Consider the following 15,039-nt stretch of genomic DNA (forward strand, 5'->3'; position numbering starts at 1 on the left):
GCTTCTTCACTGGAGTAAGTCAAGTATGAAAAGAAAATAATGGGAGGATAAGTGTCGTTCTCATTCTGGGAGTAACAATGAGGAACGAGCTGGAGTAATGGGAACCTGTCGCTCGGCCTTGGGAAATTGCAACAACACATTCTTCCCTTACGGAAACCTGTAATCATGTCTATAACACATATTTTTTATCCTACTTTGTTGTCAAGAGCCATGTGACGTGAATTGCTTCCTAGAATCCTGCTGCGCACGGGAAAGATATGACAAGCCCGAAATCCAGGAGACCCACCTTATAAAGCACATCAAACTGGACCGAGGGCGGGAAGATCCGTAACTCCTGGCTCACATGTTTGTACTGGAGAACCACCACGTTTAGAGCTGAGTTATACAGCGTCCCAGGAAACCACTTGAGCATAGAAGCACAGGCCATTGTGGCTCCTGAGGACGAGCATTGGTCCTCCTCACAGCTGATCAATGTCAACAAAGAGACATCTGGCGCTCACAACTCGAACTGACCAAATTTTAACCATCTGACGTTGCTTAAATTGCCTTCATATTTTGCTACCTCGATTTATATTTATGTCGATGATACTGTGGGTATTAACTGCTTATATATATCATGTCAAGAATATGACAATTGCACAAATGATTGTTGGTATCATAGAAAACGAAATTCTGGAATGCAAACTGTAGGGGAAACTTAATGTCAGTTCATCTAAAATTCATAGGTAATGTATCATCAATTTACAGGTCTAAGATCTATGGTACTCGACATATTCTTCATCAGATCTCAAGACATCATACATTATTCATCACAAACGTAGCATATTTTTCGACCTCTTACACATATACTGGAAAAAGGTAGTTTATTTGTGGGGAAAGAGAGGTGTGGATACGATGATGGAATGTTGGCATGTCCAGGACGGTTGAGGTAGGGATCTGTGTGTGGGAGTGGGACTTGGAAGTCCATATGTTGCTTTTATTCTGTCAATGGAATCCCACCTTAAGGGAATTGTAAAGGAGACAAAAATTTCCGCTGTCAAATATCAGAATCGCTTTTAATTGCCTGGAAGAGGAAGTGTTAAGCAAACTATCCACAAGATACACAACGCCAAATTTAGAATAACGTACACTACTCGAGTTTAGTCACCTTACTTAAGCAAAAAGAATCATATAAAGATATAGAGGAAAGGACGAAATATGTAATCAGAAATTAGAGACACGACTTACAATGAGAGATTAGAGGTAATAAATGTGTCCACCATGGAAGAGAGAAGAGTAAGGGATAACATGATCAGAAACTTATGTTTATTAGCAGTTCTGATGATGTCAATTGTGAACAGTTATTCAAGAGGGCAAACATGAAACAGAGGACACAACATGTAAGCAAAGAAGAAACATGTTATAGATAATATAGAGAAGTTCTTTCATAGAAATCAGAATAGTGGATGAAGGAAATAAATTTTGACCCAGCTTTTTGATATATAATCCTAGCAGAAAGTGATCATCAAGATGACGTTGACACAGTTTAACGCAAGACACCAATTGAGTACAACTACTAAAAGCTCATCTATGATTAATTACTGTCATGACCTCCCAGTACTGTCATGACCTCCCACTTCTGTAACATCTGTCACACCTCAGCTGTGCATTTCCAGCCGAATGGCTGCCTTGGTTGCTTATATCCAATAATGCGTTACTTATCAATTCATTTATTAAACACACACACGTGTTGCCTCTGACTGTGTGACTGTGAGCTGAATAAAGCGATTACTATGCTTCGACTACCGATCACATACCAACTTGAAACAGTTAAGTTCAACTAGAAAAGAGCGTGTGCTTCCCGTAAAAGATATCATGCTAAGTGAAGGAAGGAATATTCGTAGGTTTATAAAGGGAAAAATGACACCCCAAAATCAATTTCTTGGATGTGATTACCGTCCTGCCGATGAAAGCAGATCAACGTATTTCTTTTACAATGGTGTAAAAAACAAATGCTTGCCAGCCAGCTCAGGTACACAGATCTACGTTCGTGAGACGTAATGCTTTATTTTCGTTGTCTCGGTATAAGTTTCCAGGAATTCAACACAAAAAATATGCTGACGAAATGTTCAAATGTTTGATTTAGTTATCAATTTCCAAGGAATTGATCATAAAAACAAAGAAAGTAAACAAGAGGAAGAACGCCCATGTTTACCGGATCATGAGAGGAGAGACACTGTCAGTGTCGACACCTCATTTTCCCCTAACATGAACCGATGCACTGTGCATTCCTCTACGCTCTCAGCCAGTTCCCTTGTGGTGTCAGATCGTATCAAAAGAATCGATAGAAACTTCAACTCTGTATTAAATAACCAACAGCAAAATGTAAGGCGATAAGGGAGAGCGTACAAACCAGCTGCCTGGCTGTGGCTTACATAGCACGGGCTGGCTTCCTTGACCATACCAATGAAACAATGATATCAAAGGTCGACCAAAGCCAACTATCAATCTGTGGTTGTTCGTTACATTAGCTTCTCGTCACGACCCTCTCGCACAACTTACCACGTATATTCAAGAAACTTATACTTTTTTCAATTTGAACACTCGCCATAGCCCACCCACCTACTCCCCTTGCCTTTGGACGGCACTATGCATGTGTTCCGCCACTTCTCAGGCACCTCACCATCATCCATACATACAAAGGAAATCATTACCAACCAGTCAACACCACAGTCACCCCCTTTATTAATGAATTCGCCTGCAATACCACCCACTCCAGCCGAATGGCCACACTTCATCATCCACAAGGATTTCACCACCGCTTCTGTCTTCTACAAACCACTCGCCATTTTTTCTTTCACTTCGAACACCATCCCAACCCAAAGGCTCTCTGCTACATCTGCCACTCTATCATCAAACATAATCAACAATCTTTCACAACACTCACCCCACTCCCTGTGGTGTATCTAAGGTATGGCAGGTAGGGCAGGTTACCTGGGCGTCCTTGAAGGGGGGCGCCACTCAACAGGCTTGTCTTTTGACCAACGTTACCCGATTGACATCTTTAACGCTTTGATTTTGTGGAATAAAAGAGAAACTCGCCTACTTTTCAACTATAGTTATATTTTGCTACTATCAGTTGCATTACCGGTTCTACGTTATAATTTTGATCAAATAAGTCTCTAACTTTAAGTCTTTAAGAGTTTCTATAAATTTGAGTTTAGCCTAACTCTTCAACAAATTATAATTACACTCTATATATTTAGATACATCCACTGGATATACATTTCTAATCAAGCCATGGGCGCGATTTCAGTGCTTGCCATAGGCGCAATTTACCCTAGATACGCCCCTGAATAGTTAGGGGTATTTTTAACTCAAATATTTTTTGTTTCAAAACTGAAAGATAAGATATTCAAACACTTCTGTACTTGAAACAATCATGGAAAATATATCATAATGCTCTCAGTCGCCGATACATACCCAGTAAATACGATGTAAAGGAGCAGAAAATATTTTGAAATTCACTTCATTAAACAGCTTAATTGAATGTCATAAAGATGACTAACGATATCTTAACACCAGATTTGTATCCAGCGTGAAAAATACTTCTTATAATGAGTTTTTAAAGGAAATCTTATATTCCATCGAAATGAACATGTTCGAAATCTTTTTTAGTAGGTTCAGTTTGGGTGTTTTCCGCGGGATCCTCCTATTCTAGTTACAAAATGTTGTTGGAGTAACCTCCAACAATACTTCTGTGATGAGGATGTTAATAGTAGAGTGTATGCTAACTCACGTTAGAAGTTCCACTTTGATCCTGATCAGGCGTGGGTCATTCGGTACAGCCAGCTGTATCTCATGCTGCAGCAAAATGTTTCCCGAGGAACCTGGATTTTATGATCAGAAAGACCTATGACTAGTTCCCTCACTCTGCCATTCACCAAGCAAGGTTCAAGGAAATCTTTACTTTGATCAATGATAAGTCAAGCGCCGCTGAAATGTACACTTAAGCCAGACTCGATGGCTCCCAACTGAATCAGCAGCGCTGGGTTGAACTTAAGACTGAATACTGCAGCATTGGGTTGAACTTAAGACTGAATACTGCAGCATTGGGTTGAACTTAAGACTGAATACTGCAGCATTGGGTTGAACTTAAGACTGAATACTGCAGCATTGGGTTGAACTTAAGACTGAATACTTCAGCACTGGATTGAACTTAAGACTCACTTTGAAATGGGAAGAAATGGAAAATGCTGTTGTGATCATAAACTGCCTAAAGGAGTACTGAAAAACATTATATCACCGGAAGCAAACAAGTCATGGCAACCACAAAGGAACCATGACCTTCACATGACCATCATCACTCAAGGACAAAGAGGACTACGAAATGTGGCTTGGCGATTAGCAGATCTGGAATAACTGTGAGCGTTTTAGTGTTAAAGCAGTCAGTCGTACCTGTTATTAATAATTTGGCACGTCAAAGATCAGAAATAATTCAGAGTATTTTTTCGCTGTCATTTTAGAAAGTTTTGCTACATCGGAAATTCTTAGTTGGCAACTCTGGCTGGTGGTTTTGATCGTGTACCTAGACTCCTTGGGAAGGTTTTACCGGAATGCAGTAGCCAACTTTCATTCTTCAGAGTTACATGTCTTCCCTCTCACACCCAAATATGTTCAGCATTCAGGTTTTGTTGTTCTGCATCCTAGTTGTTCATGTGCCTCAATGTTTTGGCGATTATCATCTGGATTTGAGTTACGATGTGCACGAAAAGTCCGCTCACTGGGTGAACGATATTCCTTTCTCCCGAAAGACTATAAGAAAAGGCTACACTTCCAGGGGATACTGGTAAGTTCCGTTTGTATTTGCTGTGTCTTGTTAGACTATATATTATTACAGCGAAATGTAGCTCTGTATTACCGCTGTGGATCGTCAGTACGTTTGTTTTACATAGTGACGAGACATCCCGATCTCTATGAAAGTGTCCGCTTTTGGAGAAAATTAGTATATATCATCAGAATTACCACCAATAAGATATTTACGTGTAAATATTTTTCCATTGTGATGCATATGCACGTAAACAGCAAAGGTCCTATATGATGTGAACGATGAATGACTGTAGATTATGAACCGTTAAGAAGAACAATATCCAGCCGACCAAAAGCACTACAGTAAAGCCTTTCATTTTCATATATGAACGTCCAGATCAATATTGTTAACCATATGAATATCTAACAACTGTAATTCAGCCTTTCCTCCTCTTCTCCTATCTGATCACAGCTTCTTATCCAACCGTTCCATCCACTTCTAGCCGATAGAGTGACCCCCCCCACCCCCTCCACCGCTTAGCCTGTCAAAATGGGTGTACCTCAGGGCTTTATCGTATCACCTACTCTCCTTTTCTCTCCATGAATTATATCCATTTTATTTCTAATTCTATTCACTCTTATGCTCCTTATTCCACTGTACATATTTCAATTCGCTTTTTTTCCCCTACTCCCATAAAGACTTGTTTCCTTTCTCGTACTGATCATATTTCTCTCCATTCGGGCATGTGCAGCATTTCGTATCGGGGATGCAGTCACCTTGCAAAACGTAACATTTCTAAAACGTTACTTTTCCCTACCGCTTTTTCTAAGCATCATTTGTGTCCGTTCAATTTCAAAACACCCTTGTAATGCCGACGTAACATGTGAGCAGCTGCCTCACATCTGCAGGGGTCTGGGTTCGCCTATGCTTGGAGGAAATGTCACAACACCTTATTGAAGATACTTGAAATTTTAAGTTTGTATCCACTTTTTGCGTCTAGTCGGTAAAACGTAACATATGGAACTATGAAATACGAATTCTAACATCTTATGAATGTAAACTGAACCCACTAGGGTCTGAGTAAAAACCCTTTGTTAGGCCTGTAATCCTTTTGTGCACCGCTCACACGATGAGTGTGGGGTGCACAATAGATTTGCCCTGGACATAGGCTCAAATCAGTCAGTATGCATAGGGCACGGCTCCCATTAAACCTTTTGTCTCATTAACTTTGGCATTATCTCTCTGCAGTTTTCCTTCACTATACGTTGCATGGTGCCTCTCTCTGGCTATCCTATCGGTATCATATTTGGCCATTGCTATCGTGCGTTGTCCCCACTCCCAAAAGGTTCCTAGGATGTCCGCTGTACAATAATGGTGGAGCTTGCATCAGGTGTGTGTGTGTGTGTGTGTGTGTGTGTGTGTGTGTGTGTGTGTGTGTGTGTGTGTGCGTGTGTGTGTGTGTGTGTGATCCGGTGGATGGGAGTATTGCGTAAGAGGACGGAATCGTGTTTCCCATGTGATGAATATCTTATCAACTGTGTTGTATGTTTTTGAATAATACACTTTTCTCGTTTCTCTGACCAGTGGCCGAGTTAGCTACAATGTAATACTTGCTGTGCTATACTAGAGTATCGTGTGATGAATTGAATTCTAATCACGAGTCCCTGACGTGGTGCGCCAGTTCCAGAACCAGTTTTACGGTGACTTCACGTCACCATTGTTTCTCACATCCTGGACCACAGAGCTTGGCTTGAACTTCCTGGACTGTGTCAAAGGAAATTCCTTGCAAGCTTCCTCTCTCTCTCTCTCTCTCTCTCTCTCTCTCTGGGAAGAAATCAAAAGAACAGAACATTTTTGTTGGGGTCCGCAGTATTTCTAATTATGGGTGTATTGCAAGGTGATCTGGCTGACTGAGGAGATGTGTGGCTGTGGCGGTAAGTAATGTTGGTACCACCGCCTGTATGAGGCCTCTCCCCAGCTTGTATGATGCCTCCCCCCAGCCTGTATGATGCCTCTCCCCAGCCTGTACGATGCCTCTCCCCACTGTGCTTACCGATGACAATAAACTAATTTGTTGTGAGCGGAATGCAAGGCTTTGGTAAGCTGGTCTCGAAAACTACGGAATGTGTGCCATGCGACTTGAACCTCCTTAGTTCCATTTACGAACTGGGGAAAAAGTATTTCTGTAGAGCTTCAATTAAAACACCTTAACACAAAAGTAAGCACTGGGTACCTGGCCCCTTCTTGGTCGACACATACGCAGGAGTGGAGACGGTCACATGCTGTGGTGCTACTGGGAACAGTCATTTTGTTAAGCTGCTTCCCGTGCAAGTCTTCTCTTTTTTCTTTTTCTTTTTTTCATTTACAGAAAGAGTACTAAGATTCTGAAACACACACACGATTACAAGATCATTTTCTGAAATCCGTTGCGGCATCTCCGATGAATCTTTTTTTTCTCCTCGCTGCTTTCTTCGACCTAAGGGGAGGATGAATAGCTGGGTTGACTGTGGACTGACTGCCGCAACCAGGATTAGAACTCATCTGTCCAACCCTGGTTGGCCCGTGAATGCATCACGTTCAGCAACACTCACTGTACAACAAGGAGATTCGTAATGTATTACCATATCGATTGTCATCATACAGTAATCATGACCAGATCACCTAGACATTTAAAGTGTCTCCAATTACATGACAATTGTTCTCAGCAGACTGAAGAGGTTCACTGTGTCGTATGTTTGATGCATTTTTGATATAGCTTCTAACTTGTTTCTCACGATCCTTGCCATGCACTTAACTTTCTCTCAAGGGCCTCGGGACTTGCATCTTTATATAGACAGCAGATAGCAAGTGAGCATATCTAAGGTATATTCTAATGGTTGAAAATTCATAATAATTGTACAGTCTTTTATTTCACTTTTCCATTGATTTCCAATACAATATTTGACTTGTTCAGAAAAGACTCCAAATTTCCAAGTTACTGCATCAAAACACCACACTTTCCCCTACAGTCACTTTTTGGGGTTCACCCTTTCATAGGGATAAAGTAACAAACCTCTCATCTGATGGGAAGGTTGATATCAATTTCAATTATGGGAAAAATTTCCGAGCAGAAGCCCAGGACTAGGGTGAAATAACTTTAGTTTTCTATGAAAAAAATATTTACAGAAGATGTATTCCTCTTCTCAAAGGGGATTCTATATCATTAGTAATATTCTTACAACCATGGCAATGTTTATCCTTTTTGATTACCCAAAAAACAATATTTGGTCCAGCGGTCAAGGTCTCAACCTAAAACCCTCCCTTTATTAAGACCCAAGACTGACGTTGATCATTGTCGCAACTGGCAAATCAAAGATTTTGACGACTGTGTTGCGTTCTCTTGGTCTCTTTATCATGTGCATGTCTTAGGTTACAGTCCTCTTTCTGTAGCATAATTGTCTTACCTTGAGAATTGGTCACTCTGACCCCCACCACCCTTCCCTACACATAGTATCCTGGCAATGATCCCCTTCTCCTGGCATTGCTGTTTCTCACTTTGCCCTAGAAGCCATTCGCCTCCTATTGGTTGAGCCAAGTAAAAATCTATGTAATAACCCTAATGACATTGTACTAATTTTCAGGCGCTGCGTAGCTTGAGCAAGCTCTTTATTTCCTTCAGTGTGACTCCTAGTTACACTATTTTTTTATGTTACCAAATACTCATCTGGTCCTCATGTATTACCAAACACTCACTCTGGTCCTCAGGTATGAGTCTTACAACTTTTGTATGAGTGAGCATACTAGCACCCACTTAGACGCACCATCCCACTTTAGTGAAGGCAAGTGGAGCGTAGAACAGATACCAGTTTCTCACCTAATGGGACCAGGTCAGTAAAACATAGACACAGTTATCTTTGACACCAGATTGGCTCAGGTCAATATCCCTAGGGACTGCACCCTCCAGTTTTGCTATGCACATGATGGACCTAGATCAGTACACACACACACACACACACACACACACACACACACACACACACACACACACAAGCGCGCTCTCTCCAATTTCATGTACCTGTTGGGATAAGGTCATTACACAGATTGACACTCAATCCAATTTTGTTTTAGGGTTCTTTGCACCTGACATGAAACATTCCAGTACTTGAATATCAATAGAATCACTCCTGATGGTACAAGATATGTGTGCTAAATTAACTTTCTCATGTTGCATTAACTTTGTCTTAAAGGATCCAAATTAGAATAGTCAAGTTTTCAGGGCATCATAAGTAAGAAAAAAAAATCTCTGACGCCATTTTCAACCAACATTATTTCGTGAAGAATTTGCTTCTGTGCCACGAGTATGGAATTGTCTTACGTTCATTGTTCATGAAGGACACCAATATACACGTGTGGTAGGCTTAGGTTTAGGAGAAGTTGAATTTGATGGATCAAATGCAACCTCGGGGACATCGTGTCAACAGTGCTGGCAGCATTGTGAGCTACGGGAAGAAAGAGAAGCTACCAGTAACTGAAGCAGGTTTATACTTGCATCTATGTGAAAATATCAATTCCGTCTAAGCGTTAGAATGGCGGTCTACAACAACTCCCACAACAACATTATGGTTACAATCAGCCCACAGAGAAAGGCAGGGACTATCACACTCCAGGTTTCAACCCAACTGTTGGCTGTTGCAGTTGAGGTCGTCTTCCAATGGGTGAACCATTCCGCCATGTTCCTTTCCCCCTCTGGGCATATTGGATAGCCTCACATAGATACGAAGATACAGTTTTGACTGCTGCTGTGTCTGGTGAGGTGCCTCATTTCACACCAGAGAGGAGCACCTTCCACACTAACTGGGAGAGCCTTAAGGGGTGCCATTGATCTTCCTCGCATCATCATTTCCTCATCATCACAGCACCACACTGACTCCCGCCATCAAGGCCTACACACACAAACTTCCTGCCAAAATTGAGACCAGACCATTACTGTCAACGTTGCCAGATAACGTCACAATGATTCGCACTTTTTTGCACAGAATGTTCACCCTTTCCCCGTTACGCAAACACATACCTGCTGCACTTACGGTATGTGGGATGATTCATACCTTGAGTGATTAATTAATGATTAGTGTATTGAGTAAATGTAAAAGTAAGATATTAATGACCTTAGAATTACATTTCTAATATGATTAGAGATTCATGTAAGTTGGGTCTCATTTATGCTTGATAGGGTTGTATGATTTGCTGAAGGGTACAGTGTTTAACATACCAGTGGTACAATGAGGTAGAGTTATTTGGATTTTTAGAACCTATTTAGGAAGATACTATTGTAATATTTCTTTGGGCAAAGATGTAACGTTTATGTTAACCAAAATTCTTCCATGGACAGGCGTGGTGATCGACATCCAGCATAAAGTGGCGAAGGATTCACTAGCCCAGGTGACTGGTGATGACATCATGGCTTGGATAGACGAACACGGCGAGTTACCCGATGGCGTCATTGTGTTTCTGCGCACTGGCTGGAGCAGCAAGTGAATACTTCCATGTCTTGAAAGTCTTAAGGAAGAGCAGGGATTTCAGGGGGAAATTGCTGTCCCTATAGTGGAAGTGAAGGCTGAAGATCTCTGTGGAGGAACTGTGTGTAGCCATGTCTTCTCCAATGATAGGATGACCAACTGAAGTAAATTTACTTGAGGATAGCAGTCAATACAAGGAACATCCCTTGACCTCTGAATTGTCTGACTGAAAACCAGTATCTGAAATACCAATACACTCGTTAAGTACTCGATGATTCTGGTTCACATGAATGACCTGAGATTCTACAATAGGTTACGAGGAGGAGGTTAGTGAATCACCAAGATTTCGGAGTGAGTGAGGATGAGGATGGGTCGTCCGTCATGCATGAAGGAAATTTTTTCATACCAGGGGACGATAAATACCAGGGGACGATAGATATAGATACCGGAGGAAGATAGATATAGATACTACAGGAAGATTAGATAGTTATACCAGGGGAAGATAGATATAGATGGTCATGATTGTTCATCTTTTCACAAGAGGAATTTACCCATTTTCAGATATGGGAACACCACGGCATACTTCGGGATATCCAACAATGACACGAGTAATTTGAATTTTCCAGGTAAGCTGTTTGTCTCAGCTTTATGAAGAAAATGATCTAGATTGTGAAGCAATAGATGAAAAGATGTTTTTATAAATGACGCAAACGCTTGTTTGTGAGAGCATGTGTGATTACCATTTGTGTGTTACTGGTGATCACATATAGTCATTACACCCCAGCTTGAACCAGGTATCCATTTATCGACCAGCCTCAAAGGGAGGGTGAACACCTGTATTTTGTTGATATCTGACTTCATTCCTTGAAATCCATGGATTTTTTCATCTTTAGGGTGCAGTGCAATTACCATAAACATATTCCCATAAGTAAACTCATCTCTTTATTTCACGTTCCTCCACAATGCAGTAAGCCACTGTGGGATCAGTCTTCTCGAATTTATCACTGATATATAGGTAGGTGCCCAGGAGGAGGTGATTCTAATCACCTGTTTCACCAGACACCATCTCTACTCAATGCCGGTCCCTCGCCAGCCTCCCAGCCAATTTTCTCTACTTGTTCTTATTATTGTTGTCTTTCTATTTTATTCGCCGTCTTCCAGTGTCTTCCCTTTTCTTCAAAGCAACCTCCTCATGCCCTCAGTTCAATCTGGGATGTCCTGCTAGACGTCTCTCGGTGATCCACCACTTCAGATACTTCATGGCATATCACGGTCCTAATTCTAAAGAATAATGTCCAGACACATTTCCATCATTTTTTTATGTCACTCAGTATGACGCTGTGTTCCAGGCATGGCCCTGGAAGCTGCTCAGCTACTGACAGCGTACAAGACAGCCACTGGTCACCAGGTGATGGGTGTTGGCCTGGATACACCCTCAATTGACTACGGTGCCTCCACCGACTTCCACGCACATATTGAACTCTCCTCAGCAAACATCTTCATCATGGAAAACGTTGCCAACTTGGAAGTAAGTGTCTAATGCGATGTTCCAGTCATGTTTACAACCATATTTGGTGTCACAGTCTGTGAGCTTCAAGTCCATCTTCTTAGCTTTGTCCAACATGATGAGGTTTATGTAAACAGAGCACTAATAATGTTCTTCAGTATATACATAAAAAGCAAACTTGAATTCTGATGTATCATGTGATCATCATGTAATCAATGAGAAAAGCTAGAAAGAATTGAGTAACAATTTACAAAGAGAATTAAGGGACTGAGAATCAAACTTGTCATGAAATGTTAACTCTAACTCTGTAGATAATAAAATGATAAGGGAAAGCTGTGTAAGGATTTATACATGGCAAATGATTAAGGATATCAAAACTGATATACAGCACTCAGTTCAAAAGCAGCTCAACAAGATAAAGAGTATTCAAATTTGCAGTAACACCTTGGGGTATAGAAAGAAGAAACGGTGATTCAGTGTAGTATCTACGTAGAATTAGAACCGCCACACTCAAAAGGTTAGTATATGGTTAAACAGTTACAGCTGAACCTATGATTGACAGTCATACAATATGTATAGTGGAAGAGAAAAAGTGGTTATTGAATAAAGATGCGTAATAACTCTACACTAGCTTCCTCTCTGTCTCCCTCATTACACTTGATAGCACATAACTCATGCTAACCTTCCCACTGGTAAAATCTCACTAAGTCCTCGTGAGCAAGTACTCCACTGGTACTTCACTTCCTCCCATAATTATATGTGTGACCTCGTGGCTTCCCAAGACATCTCTGGATGCATCCTACTGGCATTGCCTCAAAGCCGCTTGTCTTTTCCCCAGAGGCTAAATAGAATATGCAAATGCAGAGTAACATTCCTGGTCATTGGTTTATGATTTGGGAAATGCTTCACTTAATTTGTTCGTATCTAAATTAAGTATTCCTAATATCAATAATACTACTGTTTTGTTACCTGTGTAACTCTCCCTAATCAGAAATTACGTAAATAGAATTCATAAATGCAGAATTGTATTCCGGTTCCTTCATCAGAGATTACATGATTTCAGAATATTCTTAGTTCCTTCATCTGAAATTACATAAACAATTGATAAGATGCAGAATTGAATTTCTAGTAAACAGTTTATTATTTGTGAAATATATTATTTGATTTTCTCTTTTCTAGATTGAAATATTCATGATGTTACTAATTCTACCATTTCGTTTCTCAAATGTCACTTTTCTTCGTCAGAAATTACCCGCTAAAGGATTTCATGTGATGGTTATGCCCATGAAGTTGCGTGGAGGTAGTGGCGCTCCAGCACGTATCCTAGCATCTTTACCCGACACTAGCGCTGCCACTCAGATCACCATGAAAGTCTCTGTTATATCCTTCCTGTCTGTCATTATGGCACAGATCTTTGTTTATCTACAGAGCTTCTAGTGCATGTGTCAAGGATGAACAAAGGATGAATTACAGAATCACTTCTGAAATTTTGACGGGTTCAGAGAAATGACGCACAGATATTCTCTTGGTTTTGTTTTCAGTCATTTAACAGATTTTGATTAATGTGAAGTAAACAGTTTTAGTAATACAATAGTCTAACCTTATATGTACTGCAAAATGAAAAAAATATTCTCTCCATTCCTCACATAGATGTGCCACTGTTACTAACTCAAGCACCTTAGTAGCTGCAAACCTTCCGTTGAGCTCTAACTGTCCACCAGCATAAATGGTCTTGGCGATGCTTGTTGCTGGAATTAAGATCAACAGTGAAAATTTCATTGTTACCATTATATCCTGGACTTCAATTGCTCCCTTTTGTCTCACGATCCAGTCATAGATATAAACACTTCCGTTGACCTTCACAGATATTTCACAAACACACAAGCTACATCGTCAAGTTTTACTGCATGTCTGGTGTGTCATGTAACGTGTTATTGTTCTGAATCATCTTGTATAATCATAATTATATGATATAATATAATGTAATATAATTAGCTGTCATTATCCTGCAGTTATCATCATTCTTGAAGATTTTTTTGGAGGGATTGTCAACAACTTAGGACATGAACATATCAGATTTACTCCTATTTTCAAGCAAAATGGATTCTGAACTGGAAATTACGGCTAAAGTCAAGTTCGAATCTCACCCGAATCAGCCACCAGTGCTGTATCGTCAGCAAACAACAACTGACTCACTTCCCAAGCGCTCTCATCTACAACAGACTGCATACTTACCTCTCTCTCCAAAACTCTTGCATTCACCTCCCTAACCACCACATCCATAGGTAAACTAAACAACCATGGAGACATCACCCCTCCCCCCCTTCCGCAAACCGACATTCACTGGGAACCAATCACTTTCCTCTCTTCCTACTCGTACACCTTACATATGTGTGTGTGTGTGTGTGTGTGTGTGTGTGTGTGGGTCATGCGAAGCTGCCGGGGTAAAACATGGAAAGTTCTGTTGAGCCTGGTTGTAGATGGGGAGCTGTGGTTTTGGCGCATTGCACATATCAGGCAGAGAATGGATGTGCCCTTTCTTCTTCTATTCCTGGCGCTACTTCGCTAACGCAGGAAACGACGATCAAGTTGGGATTGACCATGAGGTGCCGTGTGCCATGCTGGACTTGACCGTGAGGTGCCGTGTGCAAGTGTTGGGCTTGACCATGAGGTTCCGCGTGCATTGCTGCGCCTGACAGCGAGGTGCCGTGTGCAGTGCTAGGGGTCTGAGTCATGAGAGACAAAGATAACCACCAGATGTTATCGTGGTCGTCTCAGTGAAGATGCTTGACCGGCTGAGGCTGTTATCACGACCCTCAATGACATGGAGTCAACATCCCTGTGTTGGAAGATGGGAGGACGCCCGCGCGTGTGTTGTGATGTTGGGCTTATAACATTGTGTTTGTAATAGTAAACGTAATGCATGACTGGAGGACGCGCCAACGGAATAGTTATTAAGACAATTCCACCTTCATGATGTTGATGTGATACATCTCTGGGCTTGCAGGATCGGGACCTGGAATGCATGTCGCATTAAGACCGTATTTAAGAATGGATTAGCCATTGTACACCCTAATCATGGCATTGTAGGATATGCTGTAAATGACATGTAACTCAGCTTGTGTCAGCTTCCCGTGTATGTACCAGCCCCGAGGAGAATTAATGGCTGGGTTGGATGTGCACCAACTGTCTTCTCCAGGATTCGAACCGTGGAAGGTCAGAACATGGTTCTTCTTCGGCGTCTTTAA

At 41.2% G+C, this 15,039-nt stretch overlaps 2 protein-coding genes across 2 annotated transcripts in view; one reads left to right on the plus strand and one right to left on the minus strand.

The window, feature by feature from the left end:
• Positions 1-498, minus strand: part of Pat1 (Protein interacting with APP tail-1) — a 42,732-nt gene extending 42,234 nt beyond the window's left edge. Inside the window, exon 1 of the mRNA XM_071680268.1 lies at positions 287-498. Coding sequence (XP_071536369.1) covers positions 287-427 — 141 coding nt within the window. The 5' untranslated portion in view covers positions 428-498. The remainder of the gene's footprint in view (positions 1-286) is intronic.
• Positions 499-4,565: 4,067 nt separating this feature from the next.
• Positions 4,566-13,782, plus strand: LOC139758678 (isatin hydrolase-like). The gene is made up of 6 exons (XM_071680269.1): positions 4,566-4,828; positions 8,534-8,655; positions 10,158-10,299; positions 10,846-10,910; positions 11,634-11,812; positions 13,037-13,782. The coding sequence occupies exons 1-6, from the start codon at positions 4,629-4,631 to the stop codon at positions 13,226-13,228; spliced, it is 900 nt and encodes a 299-aa protein (XP_071536370.1). The 5' UTR covers positions 4,566-4,628; the 3' UTR covers positions 13,229-13,782.
• The last annotated feature ends 1,257 nt before the right edge of the window (positions 13,783-15,039 follow it).

The sequence above is a fragment of the Panulirus ornatus genome, chromosome 31 (genome assembly GCF_036320965.1).
Source record: "Panulirus ornatus isolate Po-2019 chromosome 31, ASM3632096v1, whole genome shotgun sequence".
In the NCBI taxonomy this organism is placed as follows: domain Eukaryota; kingdom Metazoa; phylum Arthropoda; class Malacostraca; order Decapoda; family Palinuridae; genus Panulirus; species Panulirus ornatus.

Excerpts from the sequence above, each read along its gene's own strand:
- LOC139758678 (XM_071680269.1), top strand. The coding sequence starts at position 4,629 with ATGTCTTCCCTCTCACACCCAAATATGTTCAGCATTCAGGTTTTGTTG. Across the intron at positions 8,656-10,157 it reads TTCTCACCTAATGGGACCAG|GCGTGGTGATCGACATCCAG; the intron begins GTCAGTAAAACA and ends TTCCATGGACAG. Across the intron at positions 10,911-11,633 it reads GAGTAATTTGAATTTTCCAG|GCATGGCCCTGGAAGCTGCT; the intron begins GTAAGCTGTTTG and ends GCTGTGTTCCAG.